We start from the raw sequence: 23,395 nt of genomic DNA, 5'->3' as shown, positions 1-23,395 counted from the left end.
AATCAATCAATCCAAGGCAGCTGGATTGATTCTGGGGTAATCGTAACCGTGTAATCCACGGTATCGCCGTATTCGATACTCACCGCCCGCAGCCTATGACGCCACAGGGCAGCAAGCCCAGCAAGCCCAGCAAGCCCAGCGGGCCTGGCTGCCTGGCTGCCTGGGGCCCGGCGGCTGAATCATCGGGCGGCCAATGGTTCCCCTACTGACTGGTACCTCCCGCCATCATCACTGAACCGTTATCGATGGATCTGCCTGCAGCTTGTTATTACTTCTCCTTCCTCTTCTGCATCGGCACCTCGGCCTGTTCCTGAAGAGTATTCTCCCTGGTGTGCAAGCCAATCCTCTGCATCTCCTCTCCACCTCTCTCTTTTCTGTCCTCGCGGGCCATCCCCCTTCCCTCCCCCTCCCCTCGCTGCTACCCAACGTCATCGCGATCCTGTGCTCCGCCCGTCCTCAGATCATCCGTTGCGCACCGTCAACATGGCGGGGTGGTTTTCTTCAACGTCGCCCATCGACGAACAGGTGGAAAGGGCCACCGGGTCTTCTTTGTACGTGTCTCCAATCCTCCGTCTTCAGATTGCCGGCCAGCGGTCAGGCAGCGATTGAAGTTAGCCAGTCTCACCGTCCCGGAGCTAACAGCAACCGCAGGGAAGACATCCCTCTCAACCTAGAAATTTCCGACCTGATTCGATCGAAGGGGGTACAGCCCAAGGATGCGATGAGATCCTTGAAACGCCGACTAGAGAACAAGAATCCTAACATACAACTGGCAACGTTGAAGGTTGGCTGCTCTACGCCATTTCGACGGAATCTATACTGATGGGGCATTACTGCTCAGTTGACTGATACGTGCGTGAAGAATGGCGGCACCCATTTCTTGGCAGAAATCGCGTCGCGCGAGTTCATGGACAATCTCGTCTCGCTCCTCAAGACCGAAGGGGCTCCGTTGAATTCGGACGTGAAGTCGAAGATGCTGGAGCTGATACAGGACTGGGCCATGGCGGCTCAAGGCCGTATGGACCTGAGTTACGTCGGAGAGACCTATCGACGCCTGCAGGATGAGGGCTTCCGCTTCCCTCCGAAGACCCAAATCAGCGGGAGCATGTTGGAGAGCAGCGCGGTAAGTGGTCTGTTGTGGCGATGCCTTTGCTTACCTGCTAATAAGTGAATCGCGCAAGCCTCCTGAGTGGATTGACTCCGACGTTTGCATGCGCTGCCGCACCCCCTTTAGCTTTATGAACCGCAAGCACCACTGCCGCAATTGCGGAAATGTCTTCGATGCGCAGTGCTCTAGCAAAACCCTCCCCTTGCCTCACCTCGGAATACTACAGCCTGTTCGAGTGGACGATGGATGCTACGCCAAGTTGACTTCGAAGCCGTTCCCCCCGACCGGGCTTTCGGACCGGTCCGCATTCAAAAACAACTCGATTACCAAGTCCAGCGTGATGGAGCCCCGAGGGGCTAGAGCAGAGGGTGGCTTTGATGACGATCTGCGTCGGGCATTGCAGATGAGCTTAGAGGAGGCGCAGAATAAGGGCTCAGCTGGTTATATCCCCCAAAGCCGACCGGCCCAGGAGCCTCCCAAGGCACCCACTCGAGCCAGTATCGAGGAAGATGAGGACGCGGACCTGAAAGCTGCGATTGAAGCATCTCTACGCGACATGGAACAACATAAACAAAAGCATGCAGCCGCTTTGAAGAACACAACGTCCTCAGATACCTCGTCCCATCAGACCCCCAGTGCGACCCCGTTACCCAAGAACCCGTATGAGCTCAGCCCGGTTGAGGTCGAGAACATTCACCTTTTCGCCGCTCTCGTGGATCGGCTACAACACCAGCCCCCGGGGACTATACTACGCGAACCTCAAATCCAAGAATTGTATGAGAGCATCGGCGCCCTTCGTCCAAAGCTGGCGCGGAGCTATGGAGAGACTATGAGCAAGCACGGTACATCCTTCTTCCCTCCCTGTTCTTCCGTTGAGAGCTAATCTGGCTTCAGATACACTCCTTGACCTACATGCCAAACTGTCGACAGTTGTCCGATACTACGATCGCATGCTCGAGGAACGTCTATCCAGCGCATACTCGCAACATTCGCTCGGTTATGGCCCGGTCCCTGGTGGTTCGCCATACCCGAACATCTACCCTTCGATGCCTGCTCCCGCGCCTGATGGGAAGACTGGATCGGAAGGCTACTATTACGGCAACCCGGTGGCCGAGACCTACCAAAGCTCAAGCACACCTTATTCGCAACCCCAGCCCGAAAGGGAACCGCACGACAGAGTCGGCTCACACGCTGGCACTATGAGCCCTGGCGCATACCCGCATCCCTCCCAGGCCATCCCACCCACCGCGCCCTGGAACGGGAGCACCCATGCCGTTGCGTCTCCGCAGCCTTCAAGTGCCGGCCTGGCCTACCCCAGCAACCCTTCGGCCTACCCCGGGTCTGCCGCCCCCGCACAATACTACACCGCTCCCCCGCCCCTGGAGCAGGACACCAAACCCGTTCAGCAAGCCCGACAGTTCGAATCCGACACGCCTTACCAGACCTCGCCTGTCATGCAGCGCAGCTCACAATATGAACCGTCCGCACCGGACCTCGCCCCCACGGAGCCGTTGCCAGCCCCCGGCTACATGCATCTGGCGGAACCTCCGGCGATGCAACCCAACGGCCAACCTGCGCTCCAGCATCAGCCGACCGACCCATCCACCGCATCGTTCTATGCCCCACATCAGCCTCCACAGGGACCTTCCTTCCCGCCCTATCCGCAGGGCACCCCCGTCCACCCCAGTCACCACGTTGGGGACGTATCTCCCGTGGGCATGCCGGCGCCCCCTCAGCAGTATCAGCAACCGGCGCCTTCCCGGCCCGCCGTGGAAGAAAGCCTGATCGAGCTGTAGGGGCCGGGGAATGTGGCCTGGCCTGGCCGTAGCCTAGTACAGCAAGGAGTCTCGTGGGTAGCATGGCTTGGTTTTCCGTCCCTAATGCTTTCTTATGCTTTCTTTCTTATATACTACTGTTTTGTCACCATGATACCAAACGGATTGGTTGTTTGCAGGCCCCGAAATTGAATGTACATCCCTCCATGGCACGGCTCCCTTGTAGTGTAGTACTGTAGTACTGTAGTACTCTGTAAATCCGATCGGCAGTGGCGAAGATACGCGCGGACAGCCACTGAACCAACTACTCGATCGGGTCTGGACTCCAGCACTCGGCGGCGGTAATTTCGGTATCCGGGCAGTGTAATGACGGGTATTGCCGCCTCTCCCGCGTCTTTCTTCTCCTCTCCTCCCCTTTGCTTTTCCCCAGCGCAAATCTTCCTGCGTCTCCTCTTCTTCTACTTCTACTTCCACTTCCACTTCCATCTTCCCATCGTCCCCCTTCCCCCTCCCACCTCCGCTCCATCTCGCCATCCCAATGTTGTCCTAGAGGCATCTTTCTCTCCTTTCGTTCCCTCCGCAATCTCTCCTCCCTCCTCGCCTCTCCCCTCTCGTTCCGACCTCGGTGTAACCACCTCTCGTCCTCCACCAATTGCCTCTTCCCCGCGCAGCCGAGTCATCGACTCAGCCTGCCCTTGTCTCTCATTGCTTTTCTTTCCTCTGCTGGCTTGCCCGCCCGCCCGCCCGTCAATAATTCCTGCAGCGTCTAGATCCATCCTGCTGTGGCACCGAGGTTGCTTCTCCCAGTCGGTTCCCGCCAGTGCATGAGCCCTCCAATCGCCTCGATCGCCATTGTCCCGGCTGCTGCTTGTCGCCCGATCCGGAGCTGCTTCCCGTGCCCCATTCGGACGCCCTTGCCTCGTCCTGCCTGCCAGCCTGCCAGCCTGCCTGTCTCCCCGTCTCCCTGCCTCCCTGCCTGTGATTGCCGCCATGCCGACCTCCAACACCTCTTCCCCCGTTAAGCGCCCGGGGCTGGGCCGCCGTGCGGTCTCCTCACACGCGGTCGTCACGCGCACCACCTCCTCATCCACCCAAGGCGATCTGGCTCACTCCCACTCCTCCAGCACCACCCAGAAAGCCGCCCACCGGCCGCATCGTCCCCATCTCGTTGGTGGCGGTCGCAACCATCACCGCAACCCGTCCTTCGGCAAGAACCTGAACAAATTACAGCGGCATCAGTCCAGCCAGCAGATCGTGACCGTTGCGGAGGGTTCCGCTCGCCTGCATCAGCGCAAGAAATCCGCCCCCGCGACGCCCGCTGCAAGCCCGCGTGGGCATCACGTCCGCTGGGATGGGCTGTTGGATGAACCCCAGAAAAGCACCGGTTCAATGAAAAAGAATTACTCCAGTCCGGCTCTCCGACGGAATCCTTCGGGCGTCCTGGGGAAGAAAGCGCTAGTCACCGACCGCCCTCACACCAGTTCGGGGAAGAAGAAAACTGTGGGATTTGAATTGGCGGATTCGGACAACGACGACGCTGACTGGGAAGATACCACTCAGTCACCTGAAAGCACTCGCCGTAGCTCAGTCGCTCAGTCAAAAGACAGTGTTGAGAACCCTGCCGTCCTGGTAGACCCCCTTACGTTCGTCAAACGCTCTTACCCGCAGTTCGCCCGCGCGACCAGCCTCCCAGAGTCGACCATCAGAAGTTTCGGTGACGACCATCTTTCTGACGACGACGACGACGACGAACACGAACACGATCCACAACAGCCTTCCTATACCGAGGAGAGACACGACGGGTCCGGTCGTGCCGCCGAACACGCCGATATTGCAGCTCGTTTGTTGAGTCTGTCCCATTCCGCCAAAGCCCCGCCTGCCATGTCTTCCATATCGGCCACAGTGAAGCCCACTGTGGTGGATTCCCTTTCTCGCAACGCCTCCCTAACCAATCTGGCTTCCGGTCATGATGGTGCACGGCGCCCTCTTTCCTCGTCACAAACCACGCTTTCGAACACTCCTGGAAACCTGACACATGCCACATCCTCTTCTATCGAGGGAGGCGTCTCTAAGTTTATCATTAATAATAACAAAGCTGGGGCCCATGCCTTCGATTCAGATCCGAACACTCCGTCGTCTTTCCTACCACACTATCACCCTCAGACGCCGCCATCACCTAATCGCGGCACCACTTCAAGGAAGGCACGAGCCTCTCCCCCTTCCAGACCTCCAGGCACCCAGCCCCATTCTCGCACCCAGCAGAAGCTCTGGTTGCAGCGCACCGCGGCACTGAATACTTCGCCGCCCGATGGGCATGGCGGGCCAGCGGCGGTGTCTCCAGCTACGATCGACCCCTCCTTCATTGCTACAACCCACGCACGACCGGGCGTGGGGCCGTTTGAGACCGGCAGGACGCTTGTAAACGGATCTACCAGGGCCAGTGGAACGGTGCATGACAACGAATCCAAACATGTCCGGAAAGCGTACGAGAAAACGGCTCTGGAACTGACGGTCGTACGAAGGTTTCAGACCCCCAGCCGCGACAGCTTCAACCGTTTGAACATCATTCTCAACAACACCAAAGGCGATGGCTCTGGCCCAGGGCGACACACATCACTCAGTAAGCCAATTCAATCGGCTCCGGCGCTGACACACCTGCAAGACGGAAAGCAGCAAGAGAGTAGTGCCAGCCCGGAGCCTCGACAACTGATCGGCAGAAGGCAACCAGAAATGCACACATCGGCCTCCCAGAACTACCTCCAAGACCCGGATGACCTTGTGAACGAGTCCGCCGATGGAGGCCCGGGACCCAAATCTCAACACCCATCGCATCGCATCCTCTCCACATCCGACGAACCCGCCCAGGGCAATTCCTCTCCCGAGGAAATTCCAGAAGACCCTCTCCTCCCCAATGAAACGGAGATGATGATCCGTCGCATCTGGGATAGCCGCGAAGTGGCCATCGCCGGCTAATTGTACAGCACCGCCATCATCCTCCTACCCTACGTCACCAGATCTATTCCTCGTTTAATCACTTCTGTTCATTTTCACTCTTGGTCTTTGCTGTTAGCAACCATGGTGTTCAGGACTGCATGCATGCTGTAGCGTACAGTGTTGTTTTGGAGTTTATTATCCCATGCGCGAGTTCGCGCCGTAACGAAATATTACCCTGGGCTGGTTTTTCTTCTTTTCTTCGGAATTGATCGTTTCTCTTTCTCCCTTTCTTCCTCCTCGTGGCAGATTGATGAGTCTCGTCCTGCCTTACTTTAGCCTTCGTCTGTGTGTCCGGTTTCTTTTCTCCGGGACTACGAGTGACTATAGATATCTTTATCTAATAATGTAATTAATGCATTGTGCGAATCTTGTTGAATGTGCAATACGCTACTGTTTAGTAGGGGACCTGGTAGATTCCTGTTACGGTACCTCTAACCTCTCTATATAATACCTGCCTTACTTGATCATGACTTCTGGGTTTATCTCTGTCACGAACGGCTTCGAAAATCGCACCATACCTACCGTACCGTAGTGATAGTAGTAGTCATACATAGCAGTAATAGCAGTAGATAACTGTCTCGCAACTGTAATACAACCTTCTCCCACCTTTACTACACCACACCACACCACATCACATCACATCACAACTATCTATAACCAACATTAACAATGATACAACATTATGGAAACTGCCATACAACCATGTAAGTCCCGTAGAGATAGATATATAAGCGCATCATACTGTTAAGTAAATCATTTACTGGGTCGGTGAGATGGGTGGATCGATATATATGTAGTAGATACATATATTGCAGTTCAAACACATGAGTAAATATTTATTTATGTATATATTTCCGTGCTATTACCCAGTAGTGGTACCAGTGTTGAGACCGTGGAGGCATATAATATAGTACTATCAACAAGTTAACTAGTAACTAGTATTACAAACTGAAGTAAAGTAGGAAAAAAATGTAGGAAATCCCAGAAAATGTCCATTCAGGCCAACCAGTCAGTCAGTCAGTCAATCAGTCAATCAGCCTGTCAGCCAGGTGGTCAGCCAGGTGGTCAGCCAGGTGGTCAGCCAGGTGGTCAGGTGGTCAGCCAGTTAGTCATTTGGTCGAGCCACAGCATAAACATAGGCATAAGCAACCGAAAAGGACCGAAATGAATCTACAACATCCCGATTTATCCCATCTCTATCTTATCCCGTCTATATTATTAAAAGATACAAGACAGATTAGGAAGAAGTAGAAGAAAAAGAAGAAAAAAATACAATATGGAGGTGGAAGGATAGGGAAGGTAGGCAGGGGAGGGGGTATTGTAGACAAAAAAGGTTTTTTAGATCCATGAATGTCACAAACTAGACATGACCCGGGAAAGAGATAGGTGTGCATGTGCATGTATGTTTGTCTAGATATATACTCCGAAGAACGTAGGAAGAAGAAGAGAAAGAAGGGCTAGCCTTGTCGTGCGCGATCTTTGCTGCCGTTGCCGCTGCCGTTGCCGCTGCCATTGCCTCGTCCCCCGCCGCGAGCACCGCCTCTACCACCACCTCTGTGACCACCACCACCACTGCCACCGTGACGGGAGCTGCCACCGGTTGTGTCTACGTGGTTCCCGTTTGGTGGGCGTTGCGGCTGGTCTGGACGGGGGGCTGTGGGTTTGCCTCTGGGCGCGTGTGAGGAGGTTTTTCGTGGAGGGGGGTGGGAGGAGGAAGAGGATGCACCTGTTGGAGGTGGTGGTGCCGCTGGGGATGGGGTGGGTGTAGGTGTGTCCACGGTATTGGTGGCGTTGGTATTGCCTTTTCCGCGTCGTTTGCGTTGCTGGCCTTGGCCTTGACTTTGACCTTGACTCTGACCCTGGCCCTGGCCTTTACCACGTCCGCGGTTATTTCGGGCATCTCTTCCTTGATTATTGGTTGTGGTGGTGGTTGTTGGTTTGGGAGTCGGACTGGGTTCCGGAAGCCCTTGGATACGTCTGCTCTCCTTGTCCCACCATTCCTGGAACTCTTGCTCCTGTTGGATTTCTTCGAGATTGTGCTTGGCTGTTGCGGCTTCGTGCAGTTCGTTCTTTTCCGTTTGTTGTTGCATCAGGATGGCGGCCAGGGATAGAGAGTTTGGAGATGGGGAATGGAAGCTCGTTTGGTACGGTTCAGGGCGAGGGATGTGGCGGATGGACTGGATGGAAGGTTGAGGGGTGGACGAGATGTTGGAAGTCGGGGGTGCTGCGGAGGTTGAGGGTCCCGAAACCGAAGACCTCGGGGGTGTCTGGACACTGATGGAAGGGCTGCGGCCTTGCGTTGGTGCTGGGCTTGCTTTGGGCTTTGCATCGGGCGGTGGCGTGCCGGCAACCGTTTGACGGAGAGTCATGGGGGTTTTTGAGGCTGACTTGGTGGGCACTGCAGATGGACTATCCTGTCCATTGATGCTGACCGGAGGAGCAGACTTGCTTGGGGTAGGCAACTTCCAGGGATTCTGGGATGCTTCCTTGGCCTTTTGCTGAGCGGCGAACATGTCCTGCATCTGCTGCTGTTGGAGCTTCTTGCGCTCCTTCTGTGATAGCTTGGATGTGGCGTTGCTGTTGTTCTCTCGGCGAGCTCCCATGCTCATGCTCAGGTTCGACACCCGCTTTCCTGACGCCTCACTCATGATATCCTTCAGGTTCTTCTTGGACGATGATATCACGGACGAGCTCCATGGCTGACTCGCGTCAGGTGGTGTAAAGGAGCCGTTTCCGTTCCTGTTCCTGTAGAGCGCTGCAGCTCGGGATTCGGACGGTGACTCGGGAACACTATCTTGCGGGGTGGCCATTTGATCATCCAGATAGCCCCGGTCTTCAAAAGATTCCCCGTCTGGCAGACTGGACCCGAGAACTGGCGAATCCAGAGATGGCCGATATCCATTTCCACCAAAGGATTTAGCATCCCGAACTGGAGTCTTCCCTTTCACGGAATCGCCAGGGGACAGAAGGTATTCGTCGTCCATTTGAAACATCAGATCACCGCTAGACTGCTTTGATTTCAACATCGGGCTACGAGTCGCCGGTGTTAAGTTGTCTTTCGCCGGGCTGGGCTTGACCTTCTGCGCTAATGGCGAGATACCTGCCTTCTCACTGTTCGCTATACGTGGCTTTCCATCAAGCACATCAGTACGATTAAGGCGGAATCGGATTCTCATAGAATCGATTCTCCGCTTTCTGTCCTCCTCTATCAGCGAAACAACTTCGGGATATCTCTCCAAGACGTATTCTTCCAAGTTGCGCCCTCGCGAAACAGGGAAGCTGGTCATTTGGTTCTCGCGGCACACAGAATCAAGTGCCTCGAGCAAGATCTCATCGAGATCCTCCAGTAACCTGAAATACGTGTAAGTGGGATTCCTGGAGCCATGGCACAAAGTTACACTCACCTGTTTGCCAGCAGGTCCTCCAAGTTCAAACATATGTATTCCAACGCAGCATCCTTGAACTCTGTCACATAGCACGGCACAATGGCGTTGAGCAGATGGCATACGTTGCGTGTATTCACTGAATGGCCATTATTAGCACTACTGTTCAAGTGTCAGGGGCCAGGGGTGCTTACCAAACATTCCAAGCATCTTTTGGCATACTTGAGCTAATCTGTCGATCATCAATTCATTGGCGACAAACGCAACATCGAGGATCAAGTCAATAAAATCTTCAATGTCCTTCGATCGGACTTCGTCGAATAGTTGCACCTCGGTGTCTGCATACATATACCGAAGAACGAAATCGAAAACACCCCGGTCGATGTGCTTGAGGTCGATACGAATGAGATCTCCCGGATTACCACGGCGTGACGATATCCATTCGCCCCCTGAGCGACCAACAAATAACGCGTAGAAAAACGGGCAGCGTTGGCAGATCACTTGGCTGTGAGCCCTCACTTCTTTGCCCTTCAGCTCGATGATCACATCCGCACTATCAAAAAAGGTTGGGTCTTTGATAGCTCGCTCCATGTCAATTTTCAGGGCTCTGGTTGGCTCAATCATCAGTCTGGCGGCCCTTTCCAACGTTGATAGGCCCAGGTGACTAGCAACACGCATCACCTCGTTACGGACTTGACGATATCTTGGAGCACTTTCCGGCGAGTATTTAAACTGTTGCCAGACTTCGAGGGCGCTGTCTGTATACATGAAAAAGGCGATGTTCAGAACAGTGAAGACATCAACAGCGGGTATTACTAATTGTGTCTGGCCTTGGTCGTCATGTTGAATGGTCATGACATCAGGAATGGAGCCCTGGAGATCACGGCGGAAGTCTCTGAATGCTTTCCTCAACACGGAGCTGCGCCCGGTTAAAATGAACTCGTGAACAGGTATCCGTATGTCAGATAGTGTTGTCATGAGCCAGACAGTGCCAGCTGGTGCTTTTGACTGCGATGTTTGAAAGTAGGGCTCAATCTCTGAAGACGACATGACAGCTTGTTTGATAGCCGAGACATGCACCAAGTTTAAGGAAGCAACCCGGTCATCAACTTGGTCCACTGAACTCATCGCTTCCCCTAGCAGACTGAAGGGAGATAACGGTAAAAGATCCTTCCACAGGGTTGACTCGTCAATGTTGATCTGTTCCTTTGTCACTTCTGAGTCACGTTGAACAGCTGCATACGCCCCAAAGGCATTGCTGCAAACACCAATGACTCGAGAAAGCCCAGGTATACGAGCAAACTTGTAGTCTTTCGACGCACCATCTTTCGCCTTTCCGCGCTTCTCTTTCCTCCACGCAGAACCGGATACGGTGCTGATAATGACTGAACCATCCTGTCCGACATCAACATCTGCAGCGGCCATATATGCTTTCTTGATAGACCAGACCCGAGTCGGTAGGGACAGCGAATTCCGGGTCTTAGATGGATTCGTGGTCGACGTCGAACTTGGCGGGTTTTCCGTTTTATTGACCTGGACCATGAACACCTCACCGAAACTGGACAGCGCACAGATGGCATTCCCTCCGGACTTGACTTTGACAATCTGGTTCACAGACGAACCATACCGCGTGGCCATGAAACTGTCCTTTATGAATCTCGAGCTGACATCCAAAGGAAACGACAGCTTCGAATACCCGTATTGTGAAAATACCCAGACCTCGTGATTCTGGAGAAGAACTACTGTCGCCTGATCAATCGCGGAAACACTTTGTATTGGTGCGCTGAAAAGCGATGCTCCGACACGCCGGGGCGTGGTTTGTGTTTCCAGCGACCGAGCGTCGGAATCGACAAGCCCAAGCTGTCCTTCGTTCTTGCCAAACGTGTAAAGACCGGATGTGGTAAAGACAACCGAATGAATCGAAGATGCCGCCGCCCCAAGAATAACTTCCTTCTTGAAGGGGTTGAATATTTGACGCGGCGCATTCTGGATCGGCACATCATCCCGGTTGTTGCTTCTTGGAAGACTGTATCCGAGTTGACCAAATTTGTTGCTTCCCCAACTAAAGATTTCCCCGCGATCCGTGATCGCCAGGGTATGATCCTGACCAAGAGCAACAGAAACCACCTTCCGATTTGCGAGGCCCCCTGTCTCGATACACACAAAGCTGAACCGCGTTGATTCGTCCCCAGTACCCAGACGACCACCGGGACCGAACCCACACAGAAACAGGTTTGATTCAGGGTCGGTGGTTAGAATGGCCGTGTGAAGTTTTGACATGACAATATCCTGAATCTTGATGGGCTTGTTCTTCACGAGAGCCGGCAAATCCATGGACTGGCTCGGCTCGTCAAGCCTATCATCATCCAGCTGTCTCTCCTGATACTCCCGATAGAAACGCTGAAGGAGATGTTCGGGTCGCTTGAGAGCGATTCTTTCGGGAAACTGACGGTCATCTTGATCTCCGACACCCAAGTTCAGATTCTTGTTACTCCCGAAAGTGAACACCTCATCGCCGGACAGATTTGTCTTTGGCTTCAAAGTATGCCTCCCAAGCCGGCCATCTTCATCGAAATCGTCCTCCGGAGAGGACAAGTCCGACGCAGCGTCACTGTTCTCCAGGTCTGCAAGCAAAGGAGTCTGGCCAGTCGTAGGGGAGACAAGACGCTTGATATCCCGAGACGCGATCGTGGACCCGTAGATGTCAAACGGACTGTAACCCTCCCGATCCTTGATCTTGATCAAGCCTCCACTGGGGTGTCCGGAACTGCTCACTTTGCTGAAGTCCGTCGCATCGCGGACATCCCGGGCCATCAGCGCCTGCGCGATCGTAGCATTCCCCGCATAGAGGGCGCGGTGCAGGGCCGTCCACCCGCTCTCCCAGTCCTGCGCATAGATATCAAGGGAGGGAACCTCCAGTAGGGCGATAGCGAAGTCGATAGCGGAGGGTTTCGGGGACGAGGCCACATGGTGCAGGAGAGTTCGGCCGTAGTGATCGCGGGCGTTCAGTTCGTCTCGGGAGAGGGTCTTGCCCGGGCGCAAGCCGGAGAACCGATCGGGGGCGGGGGTTCCAGGGCCTGGGGAGGTGCCGGCCAGCTTCTTGCTCCTGGTTGCGATGCCGGAGGGGGAGGAGGAAGAGGAGGAGGCTGTCACTGTCACTGCTGTGGCGGGGCTTCCGACCTTGAAGTTGGAGGCCCCTCCAGTTCCGGCTCGCTGGCTGCCCGCCGTAAAGGTGGCCGTTGCCAGGAGCCGCTGGAAGCTCTCGACGTCATCGTAGAAGAAAAATCCCCAGAGCTTGCTACTCATGTGCCCCGAATTGCCGTGTGTCGGAATCTCTGATCAACGCAGGAGTCAGAGTCAGAGGCAGAGTCGGAGTCGAGAGAGCATCGCTGTAAGCACAATGGTGGCGGGCGCGCCGACCAGAACCGAGGAGGAGACGAGACGAGACGAGACGAGACGAGAACCACACGGCGGGTGACCGAAACAACCGTTCTGACTGGTTATTCTCCCCCCCCCGCGGAGGGATCCACGCACATACCTCCCTCCTACTGTGTATACAGAGTACTATATCTGTTCAACAGGGTAAAACTGACCCTGTGGAAGCTATCCATTTATCAATCTTATTACAGTTACTCTGCCATCATTCCGATCCTGTTCATATACCTAGGTGGCAACTGAAGGGATGGCAGAGAAAGGAAAGCGGTCGGACAGGGTCCACCGCACGGGACGCGACCGCGAAACCGACGCGGATGATGAGATGAGGTCGATGATGTCGATGATGACTTTCATCGGACCCGTGGGTGCTGAGTGAGTGGATAGACCATGGAACGATGGAAAGGTATGTATGTACTCCGTAGAGTGAACTGAAATTCCCTGGGATTCTCGTTCTTGGTTGTGCGCAATCAGGGGGGTGAGGCTCTAATCTACTACCACGGCAGCCTGGTAGGTAGCCGTAGATATAGATAGTCTGCTACATATATATCTAAAGTAGATAGCGTAGACAACAAACCTCCGGCTGCCTGGATGCACATCCCCGAAGCCAGCTGGAGCAGACAAGGTGGAGCTAGACTCAATCAGGCGATGAGTCGGGATATAGTCGTCCTATGAGGTCTGTGCAGACATCCCAGTCGGTCCAGGTTCGTGCGGAGAGGGCTGGGGAGGCAGATCACCGCCGTGCCACCATATCCATCATGGGATTCGGCCGGGGTTTGTGGCCACCACCGCCACCCCCATTCCGTAGAAGGGGGCCTACGTGCTGTCATAGCACGGGCCTCGCAGCCTCCGACTCGCCTCCGCACGTAGGAAGTGGGTGGTGAATCCGGAATCCGGTCCTAAGTGGGTGCAGGCATCGGATCGGGTTACACGGAAGACAGATGGCCTACCTATACATACAGTACGGCATCATCTTGATAAGTTGATATGTGCATTGTCCCGGGTGGGGACGATCGAAACATGCACATCCAGAGTAACGTCGGACTACTTCAAGCCCCATAGATAGTGCCTTTCTGCCCTTTCACGGTTTCACTAGTATTCTAATCTAGGATGGGACTGGGTGACAGTTCAGAAGATAAACTGGTTCTTGGTGGTGTGGTGGCTGGCAGGGGTGGTAGAGTCATGGAAGCCAATTCTGCGGAGTATAGGTGAGTTATTATTATTTATTAACCCGGCGGGATGAGTCAACAGACGATGACTCGGCTGCCAGTAACATCAGTAGCAGGTTGATTAGGTTGATGGCTTGGTGCGCCGTGGCTGGGCCAAGGGGGAAAAGAGTGGTAGGGATGATGATCAAGTTAAAGGCAGAACACCAAAGGTTAGTGGTCTGCTCCATCCAAGTCCGGATGGCCCTCGATCTTGCCGGTAGTGGCTACTAGGTTACTCCGTAGGGTGAATGTGCTCTGGTCCGACTGATACGACAAAAGAGCAGGTGTGCGCCTGGATTATCATCTGGGCGAGACGATCGAACCGGACAAAGGTACGAAGGACGGAGCGCTGCCAGGCCCATCAATGTTAGCGAGGTTAGCGCATACAGCTGCAGCACCAACTGGCGCCAAACAACCGCTTCCAAGTCTCTTCTCTTGCGACGACTAGCCAGGTCCCGGTGCCATTGGGTTTCCCTTGTTCCATCGTCTCATTCGACGGGCCGAGTCCCAGCGCTTTTGACTGGAGACGAGGGAGCCCTCTGTCCCCCGAGTTGGGGGAGATGGAACGAGTCTAGGTTGTCTAGGGGGTCTTAGCCAGCAGCCCTAGCTGCACACCTCGCAGTTCCGGTGCATCATGCCGGTAGTGTGTTGTACAGTAGGCGCGGTGGGATTGGCTCGAGCTGGAAGGTGTAGCTACTGGACTAAGGCACTGTGCCTTGTAGGCCGGGCGACTGGCGTCTGCTCTCCACCTAACCAGCAGGCCGCTGCAGATGAGGCAGCCAGTCCCAGGAGCTTTGGGGGAGGGTGGTCCAGGCTGACGGGACTTCGAGGCTGTCGGGTCTGTCTTCTGTTGCCAGGAGCCACACTGCCATCCCATCTGCAAGATGAATCTGGGCCGTGTCTGGTCGAAAATGCGCCGGTGGAGGAGGAGACTTTTGGCTGGGGGAAGTACCCCGGTGGATGGCTAAAGTTAGAATAGCTCCAGTTCCAGTGTTCCCAGCTTCCGACAGTAGTCGAAAGCATGCCAGGATGTTGTCATGGATTGAGATTATCATGCAAGTTGATTGATCGCCCAGGCGCAAGCGGTAACTGGGGACGCTAGGCCGCATCGGGGGGCTAGGCTCACGAGAGAGCCCCTTTTTCTTTCCGGTACGGTACAGCCAGCTGACGGGGTAATTACCCGGGCGGGCAGAACCCCCCGTGCCAGTTGTCAGCCGCCGTGGCCTGCCAGCCTATGACCTCATGAGCCGCCTGAGGCCTTCTGGGGACTCCACCGGCCGAGCAGCCCTTATCTCTGTATCTGGTCCGTACGGCATACCGCTCGTGACGGTCCCGACGGAGCTCCCGTACCTGGCTGGGACGGTACGGTACAGAACTGCAGCGGCCTGCTGGAGCCTTGACCGCCTTCCGCCTTCCGCCTTCCGCCTGCAATCGCCAGTGGATGGAGCATCGTTCAGGCCTGGAGGTCTGGAGGTCTGGAGGTCAGCGATAAACCGTCCTGCAGCCTGCATTTGGCATTTGGGGACCAGAAAAAGGAAATCACTCGACCTGGCGAAGCGTTTCCTCTCATCCTCCTCCCTTACTGATCCATCCAGGATCGATCGCATGGCCCATTCCTCCATCGGGCTCACTACTCCTCCCCCCTTATCGCAGTTGTGCCAGCCGTCAGCCTGACCGCTCGCACTTGACCACCGAGTCACCGGGTGTGCGTCACAGACCCTCTGTTCCCGTACGCTTGACTTGCCGGTGGCTCACATAGGCTCCCTCTCCTCTCGTCTCGTCTTGTCTCGTCTTCCTCCTTCCCTTCCTACGACCACTACTTCGTACATAGTACTACTACCTCTACTCTCCCTACACTAACGTTTCACCCTCTTCCTTTGCCTCTTTTCCAACCCTCTCGCACCTCCTCGACCCTCCAACCCCCTCCCCAATTACTGCCCGCTCATCCCTCATAATGGACTCTTAATTCCTTTGTTCGGTGAGGACGCCGTGCACAAACCCCCCGGACAACTGGATCCGCCTAATCTTCAATGCGGAGAAGCCCCCCCCCAAGGTTGTCTAGACCGCATACCCCGAATGTACAAACGCCTGCTTGCCTGAGTACAGCAGACGATGAAATCGGCCTTTTTCGCTTCTGTTCAGTCAGTGCCTGTTACTTAGCGCCCAGTCTTTTCCTCCTATCTTCCTCGATCATACTTGCTTTGGCTGTTGGGCTGGTTAGCATGGCCTTCCGCAGTGGGACCGCCACCTCCCCATTCCCTTGATTCGACCGATACACACACCGCAGTCGCTCTGGATAGTGCTGTCGACGTCCGCCGACTCGCCTGGAGCGTTCATATCTCTTCCACCTCCCTCCTGCGAACTGATAATGCATCAACATCCTCGATCGCCGGCGCCGCAGGCGCCACCGCCTGCAACCAAGCCGAGTACAGCCCGCTCGGATGACCGCAGGGAACAAGATCTCCGCCCGAGCTCCCCAGCTTTCGATCCTAGGGTACAAACTGGAAGAGGGCTGGGCATAGACACAGAGCCGGGGTCGCCTGAGCAGACACATGCTCCCCAGCCAGCGAAAGAGGCGATTGCCAAGCTCAATCAGATCATATCGGTACGGGATCACGTTCTTGGGACCCTCTTTCTTTGCCAGGGAGAGTTATTGGGCTAATATTTAATCGCCCTAGAACTACTATACCAAAGCGGCGCTGATAATCTTGCATTCCCGTGTGGAGCTGACTCCCGCGTTCGTCAAGGGTTCCGACACTCCCAGGGTGAATCGCTGGGTATGTCACATTTACTCATATGCCCTTCGTGTGATTATTTTGCTGTTCACGTCTGTGGATTTATGCTAATTGCCCTTCTACGTCTCTTAGTTCAACGTTGAGGTCGAAGACACCGACGTCCTTCGTGAACAGCTACGAACGTGGAGAACCTGCGACGCAAGTGAAAGCCGGCCTCCGCCATTGATCATCGAAACATACTTGGATACGAAAGGGCTTACCAATAACCAAAGCCTCGTTGCCTTGGATGAGCAAGGGAAGCGATTTGACGTTTCGGAATCTCTTTCCACGCCGTCGGGGCCACATCCCGGGGGGCCGCTATCGTCAAGGACTGACGATGTTATTTTAGAGCGGTGGAGGGTTGAACTGGGGAATATGTCTGCCCAATTTCCGGCTGATCTTGGCTCCATCCTGCCCACGGTATATAAGAAGAGCATCATCCTTTTCAGATCGTTATTCACCTACTCTAAATTCTTGCCTGCCTGGAAATTCGCAAAGCGCAACGGGAGGCTTCGCACGCACCCGGCCCTACGGATCAAGTACCGTATCTTGACTGGGAAGCCCAATGCGGACCCTTCCCAGCGGGATCATTTAACCACGCCGCTGTTTGACAGCAGTAATAAGGTCGTGGATACGTACAGCTTTGGGGTCACAGAGTCGCCTGCGGGTCCATTCTCCGTTCAAGTGACGTACCGCACCAGCTGCGAGTTCCGGGTGGATGACTCGGAGGCCCTTTTGAGCTCACGGTTCATGGGGGCTGATGATGAGGTCTTCCGCCCTTCACTTCCGAGCCGAGAATCCAACATCAAAGCTGCCAATCCCGAAGCCGGATCAGCTCCTCTTCAGAAGAGGACTGTCGAAGATCCAGACCCCAGTCGAGCATACGGAAGTTTGTCGACTTTCCACCACGTCGGTCCCACGACCAGCGCAAGTCCAATCTCAGCTCTCCGAGCTGCAAGAGAGTCCGGCGCTTCGTCTCCTTCGCCTCCCGGCTCGTCTTCGCGAAAGCCTCTAGCTGCTGTGAAGGCTAGTCCTGTTGGTCGTGCTGCCGTTCTTGCCAGTGAAGGTAGCCCAAGCGTTGCTAGACGGCCGTCGATCTCTTTTCAACCTTTCAAAGCGCCACCACTGTCAGCGTCGCCATCCCTTGTTGATCCACCACTGGGCATCTCTCCCCGCTCAGGTCCGACAGCTCGCACACCTTTTTTCGAGACCAAAACCATGCAACCGCCTTCTATGGCAGCTTCCGCCCGCAAGTCTTTGCCGGGGCCTTCGGAGACGGCGGCTGTGTCTCCGGATGCTGCGTCTCCTAGGCCATCTTCGATTTCAAGGTACCACAGCGCATTTACGCATCGGCGAGGAAGGCCATCTTCTGGCAACATAATCAAGGTAGAGGATGACACCTCTAGTGGCAAGGCCAGTGCAACCTCTTCCAACCCCCAGCCTGGCTCTGGATTACTCGCTGAGGCTACTGGGACGAGTGCGGATTCTATACACGCAGATGATGAGAATATCTCAGAGTTCCTAAAGATGTTGGACTTGAGGAAAGACTTGCTCAACCCGTCCAACTCTGCGACAGTCGATGCCACTGCACGCAGGACAACGGCCACTTCTGCCGCGCTGACCCGTTTTCAGCGAATGAGGGACTCAAATGCGGCTCTGTCGGACTCGATGTCCTCTTCTTTGCTCATGCATCGCTCGTCGAACGCCTCAAGCAAGCAGCTGTCGGGGGTGCCGCCAATGGTGGCCGGGACCTCAATTTCGACCGCTTCTTCACCCGGGAAACCAATTTCCCCTCATACTCCCCACACCCCCGCTATTCCATCTCGCCTAAGCTCCAACAGCATCGTCGACTATGGGAACAACGAGCAACGAGATCCCCGTGTTGAACATGATTCTCTCGAAGATAACTCCAGCGAAGGCACGACTATGGTACATCGCCCGTCCACTGTGACAGTGACAGCTATTGATATCCCCACATCACCGGCGTCACTCTTCCCCCCCACCTATCGTCGACCCAGCTCCGCTGCACATCATCGACAGACGGTTTCAACCGATGACGATGAGATTTTCCCCTTCAATCTGCGCAGCATCAGCCTTGGGGCCGAAGAAAGATCTCACAATAGCCTAAGCGCACGGCAGCGCCAGCATGATCTTGAAGGGGCAAAAGTAGACATACATCAAGCGCAGAGGGAGCCATCTGCTCCATCCATGACGGAAGATCCGAGTCTGACACCGAGCTCCACAGCGCGCGACATGGGCTCTCACAAGGGGGCATCTATCTCTGGCCCCACCGCAACCTCATCCTCTTCTTCCTTCAATCAACGTGTATACCAGCCTCGCTTCAGCCTTCCTCGCGGACGGGGACTATCTGGCGGGCCACACTCCCTCAGCTCCGGCTCAAGTAGCCTCGCACGCGGCATTCCTTCTTACCTCGCGGATCGTGATAATGAGCGCGATGGCAATGGCAGTGGCAGTAACAGTGGCACCTCGGCTGTTGAGGAACGCCGGGGAACCGGGCGACGACCTAGCTCGGGGCGAAACAACCCCCACAGTCGCAGCTGGAAGAGGACGAGCCTCTTTTATTTGCCATGAGTGACTTCGGTGCCTCTCGGCGAAGCTTCGAGGAAGGCAGACATGGCAATCATGGCGCTGAATCGAATGGAAGCGGCAGTGGATCGAGACGCGGCAGTGGCAGACGGGGTGGCGGGCTTCCGGGCTTCCATGTCTGGTCCTAGCGCTGGCACGCATTAACTAACCTCTTACCATCTTATCTTCTACCTGCTTTGCATTTTCCATTTTAACACCCTTTGCATATTTTTGGATTTCTTTTCATGGTTATGATATCTCTATCTCATCCTCTCCCCCTATGTCCTTTTATCTTTCTATGCCATTTTGTCAGGGTGGTTATGTTTATAGACTGATCTGCAAGCAATGCGACATCCCGCAACCAGGAACGGCGAATAGAGGATGGTATGGGGAAGCTGTTCTCCGGTTTCATTGTTTTTTGTTACTTTTCTTTTTCTTGGGTTCAAAATTTCGTTCCACGGCCCTTTTTTGCATTTTGGAGTCTAACGGGTTGTCTTTATTTTTTTTTTTCGTCTTTTCTTTTGGATTTTTCTTGTATCCATTGGTTTCATGCTCGATACTGGCCGGGACATTGATCTGTCTCGTTCTTCCTCCCTCTCGCCCTTTTTGTCTTATTTCTGATCCTTCTGTTCCTTGGACCATTGGCTTGCATCCTTTTTTTATCTGTAATCGGGTTATGAGTACGCGACCCCGGTGGTCTGGGCTGTGGCTGTTGTGGTCGAGGTCGATAGCTACCAGGACTACGTTGAATCGGAATCCCCCATATTATTTATTGCATGCTTTTGTCTTTCTTTGGGATTTAGGATGTAGATCGATTGGTTTAGGCTTCGGTGCTTTCGGTAATCCTAATCCTCATCCTAATAATAGCTGGAGAGGAAGTCTTCTAGATGGTCTCAGCTGTAGATGGATAGTGATAAACGGCAGGCTAAGGTATCTATCTATCTACTTAGGTTCCAGAGATGGTACTGTAAATAATCTATCGGGACACACATCATCGTAGGTAGGTCCTTGTGTAGATGATATAGCAAAAAGAGATTGGAAGAGAAATTCATAAACTCAAATCTCACAAGAATAGATCTAACATTTTCTACGTGCTCAATGTGCCGAAACAGATTCAACCAAAAATAACATACTTCCTTCTTTCGCTCTCTCTCTCTCCAATTTTAAGAAATGGTATATATGTACATGGGTATTCATTTTAAAATGATTCTGCTCTGCTGCGCTTATCACAGAGTGATCCTTGGGTTTGGGCGTCCGGTGGATATGGGTTTCCCTAGGACAGACAGGGGAGGGTGGGTAGGTAGGTGTAGGTAGGTGAAATAGGTGGGTGGTGGGTAAGGTAGCGGGGACGGTTCTGTCTCTTTCTCATCTCGTTGGTTCTGAAGTAACGTGTTTGTCTTGTCTACCGGAGATATCCGAGGATCTCATCCGGAGGTTTAACGTATGTGTGCGTATGCACGTGTGGCGCAGGGTGGACATGGTGGGTAGTAAGTAGCGGGTGATAGGTATGCGTGTGGAGAAGATAGGTCTTGCGATCGCACGCATACATAGACACACAAACAGACACACATACACGTGTACTTTCGCTGCTGCGCAGGAGAGAAGTCCGTATCGAGGGTCTCGAGTCGACAGGTAGGAGGTGGCGGGGCGGAGCTGAGACAGAGATCGAAGCTCTGCGAGGAGTTTGGGACGGGAAGAAGCTCTGATAGGCGAAGGAGAAGGTCCTCAGGGCTCACCGGACATGAAGATGACCATCGGATGGCAATCACATCTTCCGGAAAGCGTTGCCGGAAGCGCTTCGCCGCTCCTTGTCGCGGAAGTTGTTTGAGCGGGTGGGAGGGGGCGCGGGGCCTCTGTTGTTGTTCTGTCGTGACTTGCCGGCCGGGTTGAAGGTGACTTCTCTCTCGCCGACAACGCCGCTGCGACGCTGAGGCTTCTGGCGCGTGTTCATGTTCTGAGCGCGCGAGGCAAATGAACGGTCGCGAGTAGCGCCGACAGTGTTCGAGGAAGAGATTTCCATGCGCGGTTGACGGCGGTTGGTCCGCTTGTAGGTGGACGTGGAGATTTTGCCGGAGGATGCGGGCTTGGAGAATCTTTGCTGTTGCTGGGGCTGCTCGGGCTCGGATTCGTCGTCGTCGTCGTCGGAGCTGGAGCCGGGGACGTCGTCGACGGCCTCCTGTTCGACGGCGGTGAGGCCGCGCTCCTTTCTCGTCGAGGTGTCCGGGGCGGTGCTGGGGTTGACGAGTTGGAACTCGCGGGACGTCTCGTCGATGGCGAAGTCTTCGTCCTCGAACAGCTTCGCGAAACGGCTGTCGCCCAGGAGGTTCTTTCCGGGCTCGGCGGCGGGGGGTGCAGGCGCATCGACCATGTCGGCGTCTCCTCCCTTCTTGAGCACGCGCTGGGCGTTCTTGCGCTCGTTCTTCTCCTCGATGCTCAGCAGCTTCTCGGCCAGCCTCTTGTTGACCTTCACGGCGGCCTTCTTCTTGCCCCGGATTCTGCTCTCGCGCTCCTTGTCGATCTTCTCCTTGACGCGCTTGGCACGCTCTTCCTCCCAGATGTACGGGTTGGTGATCAGACGGGCCTCCTCGTACAACTGCTGAGCCACGAAGTAACCGTGCATGTAAGGCCGCAGGAGACTGGTTCTGCCAATCAGGTGTTCCAGGTTCAGGTTCCGCAGCTGGGGCTGGGTCAAGAACTTGAAATTGTCGTAAACAGCGCCGGTCTGGCCGCTGCTGAAAGCGTTGGGGTCGTTGGGGTCTTCGGCCATCTCTTCCACCAGGTTGTCCAGGAACGAACACCACTTCGGAGCGGGTCCGAGTTGCGGGATGAAGAACGAATGCTGCTGGCGACCTTCGTTGGCGGTCAGGATCATACCGCTGTCCTGGCACCATGCCACGGAGTTGATGTCAACAGCCGGCTCAACAGACGTCCAAGGGGTTCCATCACGGGGATCCCAGATCTTGATAATCTTCTTGTCCGAGGAAAGGATCTTGGGATCCATGGTCTGTTCACGGGTGGCTGTCGAGGGCTGAAGGAACTTGAGGGTGTGAATAGGGAACCCATAACCCTGATCTTTCTTGAGGAGAGGTACTGGGGACCGGAGATCGTAGAGGTGGATAAGACCGTTCGAGGAACCGGTTCCGAGGGTCAGGCCCGACCGATGGAACTCCAAGGCCGTGATCTCGTTCCGGAACTCGTCAGGGCCGGACTGTGTGGGGGGTAGCAAGACTCCGGCTCTGCCCTTGGCGCGGGGATCCCAAAGCTCGACCGTGCCTAGTGTGGTACCGAACGCAAGCAGGTTGTGACTTTCTTCGGCAATCGCTGCGGTGTTGACCGCACCCGTGTTGATACCACCCTGTAGAGTCCCAGCACCGGCCGAAGTGAAATCATCACCACCAACATCGACCTCGAAACTGCGCATGTAACGTCCCATCTCCAGATTGAGACGGAAAACTTCTCCCATACCATCGGAATTCACGCCAACGGCCGGGACCAAGGCTTCAGTCGACTGTCTGTCGTAAATCAGGTCACGCCCGTATCTGGGAAGGCGGGTGGTGTAATGACATCCTCCGGGTGTGTGGAACTCGAGGGACCGGTCGGACTGCAGGTGGAGAGACTTGGAGTAATCGGAGGAGAGTAAACGGAAGGTGGTGTTCAGGGCTATCGTGTGGCGGGCCCAGGAGAGAGACAGCTGGGGCAGGTGGTGGGTATGGATCTGGGGCTTGTAGGTTCCTGGAGAAAAACGCGGTTAGTCAAGTCGCAAACTCGAGAGAGATTTTCCGTTGCATGTTGCAAGGCTCACCTGTGCTCATGACCCATTCTCCGTCCTCACTGACGCGAACACACTGACTGGCCTCCTCGAACTCGAAGTCCTGGAGCAGTTCGATGCGGTTGGCATACTCCGGGTCATTCTTCAGACTGCGCTTTCTGCGACGGGCAAGCCACTCCGGGAGGGGGCGGGCGGTGTTGGACCCGGAGATGGTGTAGACGGGGACCTCCGACTGATTGGAGAGCTTCATGGCGAGGCGAGGGGAGGGAGGTTGGGGGGGGGGAAGCAGAAAGCGAAGCTGCTCGTCGCAAGAAGATCTCTCCCAAGCGGAAAAGAAAAAAAAGTTCGCCCGATAGCGATAGCTGC

At 55.0% G+C, this 23,395-nt stretch overlaps 6 protein-coding genes across 6 annotated transcripts; 3 read left to right on the top strand and 3 right to left on the bottom strand.

Moving 5' to 3' along the window:
- Positions 1–362: 362 nt before the first annotated feature.
- vps27 (ESCRT-0 subunit protein VPS27) lies at positions 363–3,082 on the top strand. The gene is made up of 5 exons (XM_025544030.1): positions 363–551; positions 652–784; positions 842–1,123; positions 1,182–1,950; positions 2,003–3,082. The coding sequence occupies exons 1-5, from the start codon at positions 484–486 to the stop codon at positions 2,902–2,904; spliced, it is 2,154 nt and encodes a 717-aa protein (XP_025396086.1). The 5' UTR covers positions 363–483; the 3' UTR covers positions 2,905–3,082.
- A 549-nt stretch (positions 3,083–3,631) lies between these two features.
- Positions 3,632–6,291, top strand: BO70DRAFT_365290 (uncharacterized protein). The gene has a single exon (XM_025544029.1). The coding sequence runs from the start codon at positions 3,874–3,876 to the stop codon at positions 5,854–5,856; it is 1,983 nt and encodes a 660-aa protein (XP_025396085.1). The 5' UTR covers positions 3,632–3,873; the 3' UTR covers positions 5,857–6,291.
- Positions 6,292–7,412: 1,121 nt separating this feature from the next.
- On the bottom strand, positions 7,413–12,566 carry BO70DRAFT_321559 (BTB domain and ankyrin repeat protein; the record flags this gene model as incomplete). The annotated part of the gene is made up of 3 exons (XM_025540517.1): positions 7,413–9,252; positions 9,282–9,399; positions 9,455–12,566. Coding segments are annotated over 3 exons (5,070 nt in total), but the record flags the coding sequence as incomplete, so codon positions are not given.
- Positions 12,567–14,173: 1,607 nt separating this feature from the next.
- BO70DRAFT_365288 (uncharacterized protein) lies at positions 14,174–14,920 on the bottom strand. Its single transcript, XM_025544028.1, has one exon. The coding sequence runs from the start codon at positions 14,775–14,777 to the stop codon at positions 14,481–14,483; it is 297 nt and encodes a 98-aa protein (XP_025396083.1). The 5' UTR covers positions 14,778–14,920; the 3' UTR covers positions 14,174–14,480.
- A 1,348-nt stretch (positions 14,921–16,268) lies between these two features.
- BO70DRAFT_373744 (putative autophagy protein Atg13) lies at positions 16,269–19,409 on the top strand (the record flags this gene model as incomplete). The annotated part of the gene is made up of 4 exons (XM_025544930.1): positions 16,269–16,505; positions 16,579–16,677; positions 16,768–19,167; positions 19,227–19,409. The coding sequence occupies 4 exons, from the start codon at positions 16,269–16,271 to the stop codon at positions 19,407–19,409; spliced, it is 2,919 nt and encodes a 972-aa protein (XP_025396082.1).
- A 1,506-nt stretch (positions 19,410–20,915) lies between these two features.
- Positions 20,916–23,279, bottom strand: BO70DRAFT_414865 (WD repeat NOL10/ENP2 family protein; the record flags this gene model as incomplete). Its single annotated transcript, XM_025547359.1, has 2 exons — positions 20,916–22,992; positions 23,063–23,279. 2 exons carry the CDS (start codon positions 23,277–23,279, stop codon positions 21,026–21,028), a joined length of 2,184 nt encoding a protein of 727 aa, XP_025396081.1. The 3' UTR covers positions 20,916–21,025.
- Positions 23,280–23,395: the final 116 nt, after the last annotated feature.

The sequence above is a fragment of the Aspergillus heteromorphus genome (assembly GCF_003184545.1).
Source record: "Aspergillus heteromorphus CBS 117.55 chromosome Unknown BO70scaffold_29, whole genome shotgun sequence".
NCBI lineage: Eukaryota > Fungi > Ascomycota > Eurotiomycetes > Eurotiales > Aspergillaceae > Aspergillus > Aspergillus heteromorphus.
The sequence above is the reverse complement of the archived record's forward strand: the minus strand, read 5'-3'. Positions and strand labels throughout refer to the sequence as shown.